This window comes from Somniosus microcephalus, unplaced genomic scaffold (assembly GCF_052327205.1).
Source record: "Somniosus microcephalus isolate GS21.2 unplaced genomic scaffold, FLI_Smic_1.0 unresolved_chr7, whole genome shotgun sequence".
Classification (NCBI taxonomy): Eukaryota; Metazoa; Chordata; class Chondrichthyes; order Squaliformes; family Somniosidae; genus Somniosus; species Somniosus microcephalus.
Genome location: NW_028225185.1, coordinates 41,309,772 through 41,323,242, shown reverse-complemented (window position 1 = coordinate 41,323,242; position 13,471 = coordinate 41,309,772). Strand labels below are relative to the sequence as shown.

General features: G+C 57.6%; 1 protein-coding gene across 1 annotated transcript in view; it reads right to left on the bottom strand.

Moving 5' to 3' along the window:
- LOC147086835 (serine/threonine-protein kinase A-Raf-like) overlaps window positions 1–13,471 on the bottom strand; it is an 82,842-nt gene that overhangs the window by 21,161 nt on the left and 48,210 nt on the right. Inside the window, exons 10-11 of the mRNA XM_085978333.1 lie at window positions 10,587–10,717; window positions 9,722–9,863 (exon numbers count right to left, since the gene is read on the bottom strand). Coding sequence (XP_085834459.1) covers window positions 9,722–9,863; window positions 10,587–10,717 — 273 coding nt within the window. The remainder of the gene's footprint in view (window positions 1–9,721; window positions 9,864–10,586; window positions 10,718–13,471) is intronic.

The following is a 13,471-nucleotide window of genomic DNA, read 5'->3' as shown; positions in this document are numbered from 1 at the left end:
CACGAAGCCGTAGGAAGAAGAAACTTCAGTCAACAGAACACAGCAAGAGAATAAAGAGACTGCGCCACAGTCACTCGGAAGGAACGCCGGGGTTCGATGAACAGACGGCGACTATCTTCTTGTTAAGTATTACTTCTTTGTACAGGATGTTTAATGCTCAATAAACCCGTTTAGAGGGAAAGAGGGGAGAGGGACAGGGGGAAGAGGGAAAGGGTGAAGGAGGAAAGGGGGGGAAGAGGGAAAGGGGGGGAAGAGGGAAAGGGGGGGAAGAGGGAAAGGGGGGGAAGAGGGAAAGGGGGGGAAGAGGGAAAGGGGGGGAAGAGAGAAAGGGGGGGAAGAGAGAAAGGGGGGAAGAGAGAAAGGGGGGGAAGAGGGAAAGGGGGAAGAGGGAAAGGGGGGAAGAGGGAAAGGGGGGAAGAGGGAAAGGGGGGGAAGAGGGAAAGGGGGGGAAGAGGGAAGGGGGGAAGAGGGAAAGGGGGGAAGAGGGAAACGGGGGGCGAGGGGGGCGGGGGGCGGCGGGGGCGGGGGCGCGGCGAGGGGGGCGGGGGCGAGGGGGGCGGGGGCGAGGGGGGCGGGGGCGCGAGGGGGCGAGGGGGGCGGGGCGAGGGGGGCGGGGCGGGGGCGGCGGGGAGGGGGCGGGGGGGGCGGGGGAGGGGGGGGCGGGGGAGGGGGGGGGCGGGGGAGAGGGGGGCGGGGGAGAGGGGGGCGGGGGAGAGGGGGGCGGGGGAGAGGGGGGCGGGGGAGAGGGGGGCGGGGGAGAGGGGGGCGGGGGAGAGGGGGGCGGGGGAGAGGGGGGCGGGGGAGAGGGGGGCGGGGGAGAGGGGGGCGGGGGAGAGGGGGGCGCGGGAGAGGGGGGCGCGGGAGAGGGGGGCGCGGGAGAGGGGGGCGCGGGAGAGGGGGGCGCGGGAGAGAGGGGCGCGGGAGAGAGGGGCGCGGGAGAGAGGGGCGCGGGAGAGAGGGGCGCGGGAGAGAGGGGCGCGGGAGAGAGGGGCGCGGGAGAGAGGGGCGCGGGAGAGAGGGGCGCGGGAGAGAGGGGCGCGGGAGAGGGGGCGCGGGAGAGGGGGGCGCGGGAGAGGGGGGCGCGGGAGAGGGGGGCGGGGGAGAGGGGGGCGGGGGAGAGCGGGGCGGGGGCGGGGGAGAGGGGGGCAGGGGAGAGGGGGGCGGGGGAGAGGGGGGCGGGGGAGAGAGGGGCGGGGGAGAGAGGGGCGGGGGAGAGAGGGGCGGGGGAGAGAGGGGCGAGTGAAAGAGCGTGGACCCGAGTGGGAGTGGCAGTAGCAACATAAAGGGAGCCGAGCGACGATTCAAAAAAAACCCACAAGGAGCGACATCACAGGATAGCTGGTAACTGATTGGTTGGTAAAGGTCTTCAAGTTAACGGCCGGGGTTAAATAGCTGGTTAGGGATAAAGCAGGAGCTTGGAGATTAGTAACTGTTAATGCTACATTAAATTAATAACTTGAATTAGATACATCTTATCTTAAGTTTCTGTAAAGTTAGTTAATAGTCGAATAAATAAAGGTATGGCGGGGCAGCTCGGTCCAGCGGAACGCACATCCTGCGCGATGTGGGAACTCCAGAACACTTCCCGTGTCCTGGACAAGCACGTGTGCGGGAGGTGTCGTCAGCTGGAGGAGCTCAAGCTCCGGGTGTCGAAGTTTCAGCAGCTGGCGTCACTGCGGTGCATCCGCGAGGCTGAGAGCTGCGTGGACAGCACGTTTCAGGAGGTGGTCACCCCGCAGCTAAGGAGTGTGCAGGCAGAGAGGGGATGGGTGACCGCCAGACAGACGAGGAGGACCAGGCAGGTCGTGCAGGAGTCCCCGGAGTGCATCTCGCTCTCCAACCAGGATTCGGTTCTGAGTACTGGTGAGTGCGACGGTTCCTCTGGGGGGGAGTACAGCCAGCGCCAAGTCCATGGAACACGGGTGGCTCAGCTGTACATGGGGTGGGGGGAGGAGGGAGATAGGGAAAGTAATCGCGGTAGGGGATTAGATAGTTAGGGGAGCAGACAGGCGTTACTGCGGCTGCAGACGTGACTCCAGGATGGTATGCTGTCTACCCGGTGCCAGGGTCAAGGATGTCACTGAGCGGCTGCAGGACATTCTGAGGGGGGAGGGTGAACAGCCAGAGGTTGTGGTCCACATCGGTGGCAACAACATAGGTAGAAATAGGGATGAGGTCCTGCAGGCAGGTTTCAGAGAGCTAGGAAAGAGATTAAAAAGCAGGACCTCAAAGGTAGCAATCACCGGATTACTCCCAGTATCACGTGCAAGTGAGTGTAGAAATAGGAGGATAGAGCAGATGAACGCGTGGCTGGAGAGATGGTGCAGGAGGGAGGGCTTCAGATTCCTGGGGCATTGGGACAGGTTCTGGGGGAGTTGGGACCTGTGCAGGCCGGACGGGTTACACCTCAACAGAGCCGGGACCAATATCCTCACGGGGAGGTTTGCTCGTGCTGTTGGGGAGGGTTTAAACTAAGTTGGCAGGAAGATGGGCACCGGGATGTAGCATTAGTGAGGAGAAGCAAAGGGCACCAAGGATTGGAAGAGGCAAATAACACTAGAGTAAGAAATAGAAACATCGAAGACAGGAGCAGGAGTAGGCCATTCGGCCCCTCGAGCCTGCTCCGCCATTCAATGAGATCATGGCTGATCATCCAAATTCAGTACCCTGTCCCTGCCTTCTCCCCATATCCCTTGATCCCTTTAGCCTTAAGAAATATATCCAACCCCTTCTTGAATATATTTAATGAATTGGCCTCTACTGCCTTGTGTGGTAGAGAATTCCACAGGTTCACCACTCTCTGGGTGAAGAAATTCCTCCTCATTTCTGTCCTAAAAGGCTTACCCCTTATCCTTAGATTGTGACCCCTGGTTCTGGATTCCCCGACCATCGGGAACATCCTTCCTGCATCTAGTCTGTCTAGTCCTGCCAGAATTTTATAAGTTTCAATGAGATCCCCTCTCATTCTTCTAAACTCCAGTGAGTACAAGCCCAATCGACCCAATCTCTCCTCATACGTCATTCCTGCCATCCCAGGGATCAGCCTGGTGAATCTTCGCTGAACTCCTTCCATGGCAAGAATATCCTTCCTCAGATAAGGCGACCAAAACTGCACACAATACCCAAGATGTGGTCTCACCGAGGCCCTGTACAACTGCAGCAAGACATCCTTATTCCTGTACTCAAACCCTCTCGCTATGAAGGCCAACATATCATTTGCCTTCTTAACCGCCTGCTGCACCTGCAAGGTATTAGGTGGAGTCAGACTAAGAGAGAATACAAGAAGGTCTACGACAGGTTTACAGTGCATGTGTGTAAACGCACGAAGCGTGGTAAAATAAGGTTGGTGAGCTGCAGGCGCAAATAGCCACATGGGAATGTGATGTCGTGGCAATAACGGAGACCTGGCTCAAAAAAGGGCAGGATTGGGTATTAAATATTCCTGGATAGAAGGTGTTCAGGAAAAATAGGGAAGGAAAGATAGGAGGTGGGGTGGCGGTATTGGTTAAGGAGAATGTTACAGTGCTGGAGAGGGAGGATGTCCTGGAGGGGTCAAGGACAGAATCTATATGGTTAGAGTTCAGAAATAATAGAGGTGCCATTACACTACTAGGTGTATTCTATAGACCACCAACTAGTGGGAAAGATATGGAGGAGCAAATTTGCAGAGAAATTAGAGAGAGGTGCAAGAACTATAGAGTAGTGATAATGGGGGACTTCAACTATCCTAATATAGACTGGGATCGTAATAGTGTAAAGGGCAGAGAGGGGGAAGAATTTCTGAAGTGTGTTCAGGAGAACTTTCTTGATCAGTACGTTTCCCGCCCAACGAGGAAGGAGGCATTGCTGAATCTGGTTCTGGGGAATGAGGCGGGTCAGGTGGATCAAGTGTCAGTAGGAGGAACATTTAGGGAACAGTGATCATATTATCATAAGGTTTAGATTAGCTATGGAAAAGGACAGGGAGCAATCTAGAGTAAAAATACTTAATTGGAGGAAGGCCAATTTCAGTGGGTTGAGAACGGATCTGGCCCGGGTAAATTGGAATCAAAGATTGGCAGGAAAACTGTAATCGAACAATGGGCTACCTTTAAAGAGGAAATAGTTTGGATACAGTCGAGGTACATTCCCACTAGGGGGAAAGGTAGGGCAAATAAAGTCAGAGCTCCCTGGATGACGAAAGAGAGAGTAAGATGAAGCAGAAAAAGAGCGTGTATGACAGGTGTCAGGTCGAGAATACAAGTGAGAATCAGGCTAAATATAGAAAGTTCAGAGAAGTGAAAAAGAAAATAAGAGGGGCAAAGAGAGGGTATAAGAATAGACTGGCAGCCAACATAAAAGGTAATCCAAAAGTCTTCTATAGGCATATAAATAGTAAAAGGGTAGTAAGAGGAGGGGTGAGGCCGATTAGGGACCAAAAAGGAGGCCTACGCATGGTGGCAGAGGGTATGGCTGAGGTACTAAATGAGTAATTTGCATCGGTCTTCACCAAGGAAGAGGATGCTGCCATAGACAGTGAAGGAGGAGGTAGAGGAGATACTGGATGGGATAACAATTGATAAACAGGAGCTACAAGAAAGGCTGGCTGTACTTCACAGAATCACAGAAACCCCACAGTGCAGATAGAGGCCATTTCGGCCCATCAAGCCTGCACTGACACATAGCCCACCCGATCCCCGTAACCCCACGTATTTAATCCCCCTAACACTAAGGGTCAATTTATCATAGCCAATCAACCTAACCCGCACATCTTTGGACTGTGGGAGGAAACCGGAGCACCCGGAGGAAACCCACGCAAACACGGGGAGAATGTGCAAACTCCACACAGACAGTCGCCCGAGGCCGGATTCGAACCCGGGTCCTGTGAGGCACCAGTGCTAACCACTATGCCACCGTGCCGCCCCTTAAAGTAGATAAGTCACCAGGACCAGATGGGATGCATCCTAGGATGCCGAGGGAAGAAATCACGGAGCTGCAGGCCATAATCTTCCAATCCTCCTTAGAAACACGGGTGGTGCCAGGGGACGGGAGAATTGCAAGTGTTACACCCTTGATCGAAAAAGGGTTTCAGTACAAACCCAGCAACTGCAGGCCAGTCAGTTTAACCTTGGTAGTGGGGATGCTTCAAGGGAGGGAGGATCGAGGGATGGAGGGAGAGAGAGAGAGAAAGGCAAGGGGAGAGAGGGAGCGAGAGAGAAAGAGCAAGAGAGAGATAGCAAGATGGAGACAAACATGCACACAGACATGGCCGGGGAGAAGGAACCGACGTCAAGCGGAGGACAGAGACAGCTCAAGCTCGGGTTGGGGAACAGATTAAACTCCCCACTATAGAACCAGATATTGCAACAAGCGGGAGGGCAGAGAGCGACGCCCTGTGTATTCTGTGATCCCCGAGCTGATAGATAGCGGGAGGGCAGAGAGAGACGCCCTGTGTATTCTGTGATCCCCGAGCTGATAGATAGCGGGAGGGCAGAGAGCGACGCCCTGTGTATTCTGTGACCCCCCGAGCTGATAGATAGCGGGAGGGCAGAGAGCGACGCCCTGTGTATTCTGTGACCCCCCGAGCTGATAGATAGCGGGAGGGCAGAGAGAGACGCCCTGTGAATTCTGTGACCCCCCGAGCTGATAGATAGCGGGAGGGCAGAGAGAGACACCCTGTGTATTCTGTGACCCCCGAGCTGATAGATAGCGGGAGGGCAGAGAGAGACGCCCTGTGTATTCTGTGACCCCCCGAGCTGATAGATAGCGGGAGGGCAGAGAGAGACACCCTGTGTATTCTGTGACCCCCCGAGCTGATAGATAGCGGGAGGGCAGAGAGAGACACCCTGTGTATTCTGTGACCCCCGAGCTGATAGATAGCGGGAGGGCAGAGAGAGACGCCCTGTGAATTCTGTGACCCCCCGAGCTGATAGATAGCGGGAGGGCAGAGAGAGACGCCCTGTGTATTCTGTGACCCCCCGAGCTGATAGATAGCGGGAGGGCAGAGAGGGACGCCCTGTGTATTCTGTGACCCCCCGAGCTGATAGATAGCGGGAGGGCAGAGAGAGCCGCCCTGTGTATTCTGTGATCCCCGAGCTGATAGATAGCGGGAGGGCAGAGAGAGCCGCCCTGTGTATTCTGTGACCCCCCGAGCTGATGGATAGCGGGAGGGCAGAGAGAGCCGCCCTGTGTATTCTGTGACCCCCCGAGCTGATAGATAGCGGGAGGGCAGAGAGAGACGCCCTGTGTATTCTGTGACCCCCGAGCTGATAGATAGCGGGAGGGCAGAGAGAGACGCCCTGTGTATTCTGTGACCCCCCGAGCTGATAGATAGCGGGAGGGCAGAGAGAGACGCCCTGTGTATTCTGTGACCCCCCGAGCTGATAGATCGCGGGAGGGCAGAGAGAGCCGCCCTGTGTATTCTGTGATCCCCGAGCTGATAGATAGCGGGAGGGCAGAGAGAGCCGCCCTGTGTATTCTGTGACCCCCCGAGCTGATGGATAGCGGGAGGGCAGAGAGAGCCGCCCTGTGTATTCTGTGACCCCCCGAGCTGATAGATAGCGGGAGGGCAGAGAGAGACGCCCTGTGTATTCTGTGACCCCCGAGCTGATAGATAGCGGGAGGGCAGAGAGAGCCGCCCTGTGTATTCTGTGACCCCCCGAGCTGATGGATAGCGGGAGGGCAGAGAGAGCCGCCCTGTGTATTCTGTGACCCCCCGAGCTGATAGATAGCGGGAGGGCAGAGAGAGACGCCCTGTGTATTCTGTGACCCCCGAGCTGATAGATAGCGGGAGGGCAGAGAGAGACGCCCTGTGTATTCTGTGACCCCCCGAGCTGATAGATAGCGGGAGGGCAGAGAGAGACGCCCTGTGTATTCTGTGACCCCCCGAGCTGATAGATCGCGGGAGGGCAGAGAGAGCCGCCCTGTGTATTCTGTGACCCCCCGAGCTGATAGATAGCGGGAGGGCAGAGAGAGACGCCCTGTGTATTCTGTGACCCCCGAGCTGATAGATAGCGGGAGGGCAGAGAGAGACGCCCTGTGTATTCTGTGACCCCCGAGCTGATAGATAGCGGGAGGGCAGAGAGAGACGCCCTGTGTATTCTGTGACCCCCGACCTGATAGATAGCGGGAGGGCAGAGAGAGACGCCCTGTGTATTCTGTGACCCCCCGAGCTGATAGATAGCGGGAGGGCAGAGAGAGAGACACCCTGTGTATTCTGTGACCCCCGAGCTGATAGATAGCGGGAGGGCAGAGAGAGACACCCTGTGTATTCTGTGACCCCCCGAGCTGATAGATAGCGGGAGGGCAGAGAGAGACGCCCTGTGTATTCTGTGACCCCCCGAGCTGATAGATAGCGGGAGGGCAGAGAGAGACGCCCTGTGTATTCTGTGACCCCCCGAGCTGATAGATAGCGGGAGGGCAGAGAGAGACGCCCTGTGTATTCTGTGACCCCCCGAGCTGATAGATAGCGGGAGGGCAGAGAGAGACGCCCTGTGTATTCTGTGACCCCCGAGCTGATAGATAGCGGGAGGGCAGAGAGAGACGCCCTGTGTATTCTGTGACCCCCCGAGCTGATAGATAGCGGGAGGGCAGAGAGAGACACCCTGTGTATTCTGTGACCCCCGAGCTGATAGATAGCGGGAGGGCAGAGAGAGACGCCCTGTGTATTCTGTGACCCCCCCTGTGTATTCTGTGACCCCCCGAGCTGATAGATAGCGGGAGGGCAGAGAGAGACGCCCTGTGTATTCTGTGACCCCCCGAGCTGATAGATAGCGGGAGGGCAGAGAGGGACGTCCTGTGTATTCTGTGACCCCCCGAGCTGATAGATAGCGGGGGCAGAGAGAGACGCCCTGTGTATTCTGTGACCCCCGAGCTGATAGATAGCGGGAGGGCAGAGAGGGACGTCCTGTGTATTCTGTGACCCCCCGAGCTGATAGATAGCGGGGGCAGAGAGAGACGCCCTGTGTATTCTGTGACCCCCGAGCTGATAGATAGCGGGAGGGCAGAGAGAGACGCCCTGTGTATTCTGTGACCCCCTGTGTATTCTGTGACCCCCCGAGCCAATAGATAGCAGGGGCAGACTGGTCAGCATTCTAAATAGCGAGCAGTTCGCTGCCCTGTGCTCACCGTGCCAGTCATGTGCTTACCATGTCACCGCCGTGTGCTTACCGTGTCACCGTGTGCTTACCGTGTCACCGCCGTGTGCTCACCGTGCCAGTCATGTGCTTACCGTGTCACCGCCGTGTGCTTACCGTGTCACCGCCGTGTGCTTACCGTGTCACCGCCGTGTGCTTACCGTGTCACCGCCGTGTGCTTACCGTGTCACCGCCGTGTGCGTACCGTGTCACCGCCGTCTGCGTACCGTGTCACCGCCGTCTGCGTACCGTGTCACCGCCGTCTGCGTACCGTGTCACCGCCGTCTGCGTACCGTGTCACCGCCGTCTGCGTACCGTGTCACCGCCGTCTGCGTACCGTGTCACCGCCGTCTGCGTACCGTGTCACCGCCGTCTGCGTACCGTGTCACCGCCGTCTGCGTACCGTGTCACCGCCGTCTGCGTACCGTGTCACCGCCGTCTGCGTACCGTGTCACCGCCGTCTGCGTACCGTGTCACCGCCGTCTGCGTACCGTGTCACCGCCGTCTGCGTACCGTGTCACCGCCGTCTGCGTACCGTGTCACCGCCGTCTGCGTACCGTGTCACCGCCGTCTGCGTACCGTGTCACCGCCGTCTGCGTACCGTGTCACCGCCGTGTGCTTACCGTGTCACCGCCGTGTGCTTACCGTGCCACCGCCGTCTGCGTACCATGTCACCGCCGTCTGCGTACCGTGCCACCGCCGTGTGCTTACCGTGTCACCGCCGTGTGCTTACCATGTCACCACCGTGTGCTTACCGTGCTACCGCCGTGTGCTTACCGTGTCACCACCGTGTGCTTACCGTGTCACCGCCGTGTGCTTACCGTGTCACTGCCGTGTGCTTACCGTGTCTCCGCCGTGTGCTTACCGTGTCTCCGCCGTGTGCTTACCATGTCACCGCCGTGTGCTTACCGTGTCTCCGCCGTGTGCTTACCGTGTCTCCGCCATGTGCTTACCGTGTCACTGCCCTTCGTCTTACTGTGCCAGTCATGTGATTACCGTGTCACTGCCATGTGCATACCATGTCACTGCCGTGTGCTTACCATGTCACTACCGTGTGCTTACCATGTCACCGCCGTGTGCTTACCGTGTCACCGCCGTGCTTACCGTGTCACCGCCGTCTGCGTACCGTGTCACCGCCATCTGCGTACCGTGCCACCGCAGTGTGCTTACCGTGTCACCGCCGTGTGCTTACCGTGCCACCGCTGTCTGCGTACCGTGTCACCGCCGTCTGCGTACCGTGCCACTGCCGTGTGCTTACCGTGTCACCGCCGTGTGCTTACCGTGTCACCGCCGTGTGCTTACCGTGCCACCGCCGTGTGCTTACCGTGTCACCGCCGTGTGCTTACCGTGTCACCGCCGTGTGCTTACCGTGTCACCGCCGTGTGCTTACCGTGTCACCGCCGTGTGCTTACCGTGTCACCGCCGTGTGCTTACCGTGTCTCCGCCGTGTGCTTACCGTGTCACCGCCGTGTGCTTACCGTGTCACCGCCGTGTGCTTACCGTGTCTCCGCCGTGTGCTTACCGTGTCACTGCCCTTCGTCTTACTGTGCCAGTCATGTGCTTACCGTGTCACTGCCATGTGCATACCATGTCACTGCCATGTGCTTACCATGTCACTACCGTGTGCTTACCGTGCCACTTTGCTTTGTACACGGTCCCGAAAGACCCGGCTCCGATCCTCTTCAGTATTTGGATCTCACTCCCTTGGATCTCCCAGTAGAAGCTGGAGTCTCGGTATGCCCGCGCCCTCTGGAACACAAGCAAGGCTGAGTTATTCATAGAGCGGCAGAAAGGGCGGTGCCTCTCCCAACGGGCAGCCCGCACTCAAAGCGCGAATCTCCTGCGTGACGCGCTCCGGGCCGGGTGACGCACTCGGGGCTGTGTTAGACTGTACACAGCACCCTGACGTCTACATGCAACCCTGTCACTGACTTTCGGTCACATATCTCTTAAGGGTCTTGAGGTGTGTTTTTTTATTCGTTGCTGGGCTGTAGGCGTCACTGGCGAGGCCAGCATTTATTGCCCATCCCTAATCGCCCCTTGAGAAGGTGGTGGTGAGCCGCCTTCTTGAACCGCTGCAGTCCGTGTGGTGAAGGTGCTCCCACAGCGCTGTTAGGGAGGGAGTTCCAGGATTTTGACCCAGCGACGATGAAGGAACTGGCGATATATTTCCAAGTCAGGATGGTGTGTGACTTGGAGGGGAACTTGGAGGTGGTGGTGTTCCCATGCGCCTGCTGCCCTTGTCCTTCTAGGTGGAAGAGGTCGCGGGTTTGGGAGGTGCTGCCGTGATGGGATTCGAGCCCATGTCTCCGGATCATTAGTCCCTGGATTACTAGCCCAGTAACACAACCATGATGCTGCTGTACGCTCATCCCAAATAAGGTCATGTCCACACCTGGAGTGCTGGGCCCAGTTCTGGGCCCTGGCACCCCGGTACCCGCCCGTGACCCGAGCTCCCGCTGCGCCACTCACCACTTTCTTCCTGTCATCCGACGAGGACGGCTTCCTCTCCCGGTTCGGCGTACAGGGCGACTTGGGTTGTGGCATGGGCGGTCCCTGTGGCGAGGCCGAGTGGGGCGGGCTGGGCGACAGCTTGCAGTAGCCTGCGGGGGTCGGAGGTCACAGCGTCAGGCTCCTCGTCGGTGCGATCACCCCCCTGGCCCATCTTCACCCGCATCTCAGGTCTGCCTGTTCCCCAGGGCTACTCGTTCTATACTCCAGGTCCGCCTGTTCCCTTAGCCCAGGTCAGCCTGTTCCCGTAGCCAAGTTTCGTCTGTTCCCGTAGCCCAGGTCCGCCTGTTCCCATGCCCAGGTCCGCCTGTCCCTATAGCCCAGGTCTGCCTGTTCCCGCAGCCCAGGTCCGCCTGTACCCACCCAGGTCCGCCTGTCCCCACAGCCCAAGTCCTCCTGTCCCTGTACCCAGGTCCGCCTGTACCCTGTACGTCTGCTCCACCTGACCCTATAGCCCAGGTCTGCCTGTCCCTGAAGCCCAGGTCCGCCTATCCCTGTACCCAGGACCGCCTGTTCCTGTACCCCTTCTCCACCTGACCCTGTAGCCCAGGTCCGCCTGTCCCTGAAGCCCAGGTCCGCCTATCCCTGTACCCAGGACCGCCTGTTCCTGTACCCCTGCTCCACCTGACCCTGTAGCCCAAGTCCGCCTGTCCCTGAAGCCCAGGTCCGCCTGTCCCAATACCCAGGGCCGCCTGTTCCTGTACCCCTGCTCCACCTGACCCTGTAGCCCAGGTCCGCCTGTCCCTGAAGCCCAGGTCCGCCTATCCCTGTACCCAGGACCGCCTGTTCCTGTACCCCTGCTCCACCTGACCCTGTAGCCCAAGTCCGCCTGTCCCTGAAGCCCAGGTCCGCCTGTCCCAATACCCAGGGCCGCCTGTTCCTGTACCCCTGCTCCACCTGACCCTGTAGCCCAGGTCCGCCTGTCCCTGAAGCCCAGGTCCGCCTGTCCCAATACGCAGGACCGCCTGTTCCTGTACCCCTGCTCCACCTGACCCTGTAGCCCAGGTCCGCCTGTCCCTGAAGCCCAGGTCCGCCTGTCCCAATACCCAGGACCGCCTGTTCCTGTACCCCTGCTCCACCTGACCCTGTAGCCCAGGTCCGCCTGTCCCTATAGCCCAGGTCCGCCTATCGCTGTAACCCCAGGACCGCCTATCCCTGTACCCAGGACTGCCTGTTCCTGTACCCCTGCTCCACCTGACCCTGTAGCCCAGGTCCGCCTGTCCCTGTAACCCCAGGACCGCATGTCCCTGTACCCAGGTCCACCTGTCCCAATACCCAGGACCGCCTGTTCCTGCAGCCCAGGTCTGCCTGTCACTGTACCCCTGCTCCACCTGTCCCTGTACTCAGGTCCACCTGTCCCAATACCCAGATCCGCTTGGTCCTGTAGCCCAGGGCTACCTATTCCTATAGCCCAGGTCCGCCTGTCCCTGTACCTAGGTTCATGTGTTCCTGCACCGCGGTGCTGTCTCTAACTGTACAGCTCTCTCTCAGCTGCCTCTTGTCTCTGGGAACCTGCCTGGCAGTAGTACGGAGAAACCACGGTAAATTTAGAAAGTGGAAAAGGAGGCATGAAGAAACTACATAGGATTACATAGGAGTTACGGCACTTTCGGCCCAACCAGTCCATGCCGGCATTTATAGAAACATAGAAGATAGGAGCAGGAGTAGGCCATTCAGCCCCTCGAGCCCGGTCCGCCATTCAATGCGATCATGGCTGATCATCCAAATTCAGTACCCGGTCCCTGCGTTCTCCCCATATCCCTTGATCCCTTTAGCCTTAAGAAATATATCTAACTCTTTCTTCAATATATTTAATAATTTGGCCTCAACTGCCTTCTGTGGTAGAGAATTCCACAGGTTCACCACTCTCTGGGTGAAGAAATTCCTCCTCATCTCTGTCCTAAATGGCTTACCCCTTATCCTTAGACTGTGACCCCTGGTTCTGGACTCCCCGACCATCGGGAACATCCTTCCTGCATCTAGTCTGTCCAGTCCTGTTAGAATTTTATAAGTTTCAATGAGATCCCCTCTCATTCTTCTAAACTCCAGCGAATATAAGCCCAATCGACCCAATCTCTCCTCATACGTCATTCCTGCCATCCCAGGTATCAGTCTGGTGAATCTTCGCTGCACTCCCTCCATGGCAAGAACATCCTTCCTCAGATAAGGCGACCAAAACTGCACACAATACTCAAGGTGTGGTCTCACCAAGGCCCTGTACAACTGCAGCAAGACATCCTTGCTCCTGTACTTGAATCCTCTCGCTATGAAGGCCAACATACCATTTGCCTTCTTCACCGCCTGCTGCACCTGCATGCTTACCTTCAGCGACTGGTGCACAAGGACACCCAGGTCTCGTTGCACTTCCCCTTCTCCCAATCTATTGCCGTTCAGATAATAATCTGCCTTCCTGTTTTTGACACCAAAGTGGATAACCTCGCATTTATCCACATTATACTGCATCTGCCATGCATCTGCCCAATCACCCAACCTGTCCAAATCGTACTGGAGTTTCTCGGCATCCTCCTCACAGCACACACGCCCACCCAGCTTTGTGTCATCTGCAAACTTGGAGATATTACATCTAATTCCCTCGTCTAGATCATTTATATATATTGTGAATAGCTGGGGTCCTAGCACCGATCCCTGCGGTACCCCACTAGTCACTGCCTGCCACTCGGAAAACGACCCGTTTATTCCAACTCTTTGCTTCCTGTCTGCCAACCAGTTCTCCATCCAAGTCAGTACCTTGCCCCCAATCCCATGTGCTTTAACTTTGCACGCTAATCTCTTATGCGGGACCTTATCAAAAGCCTTCTGAAAGTCCAAATACACCACATCCACTG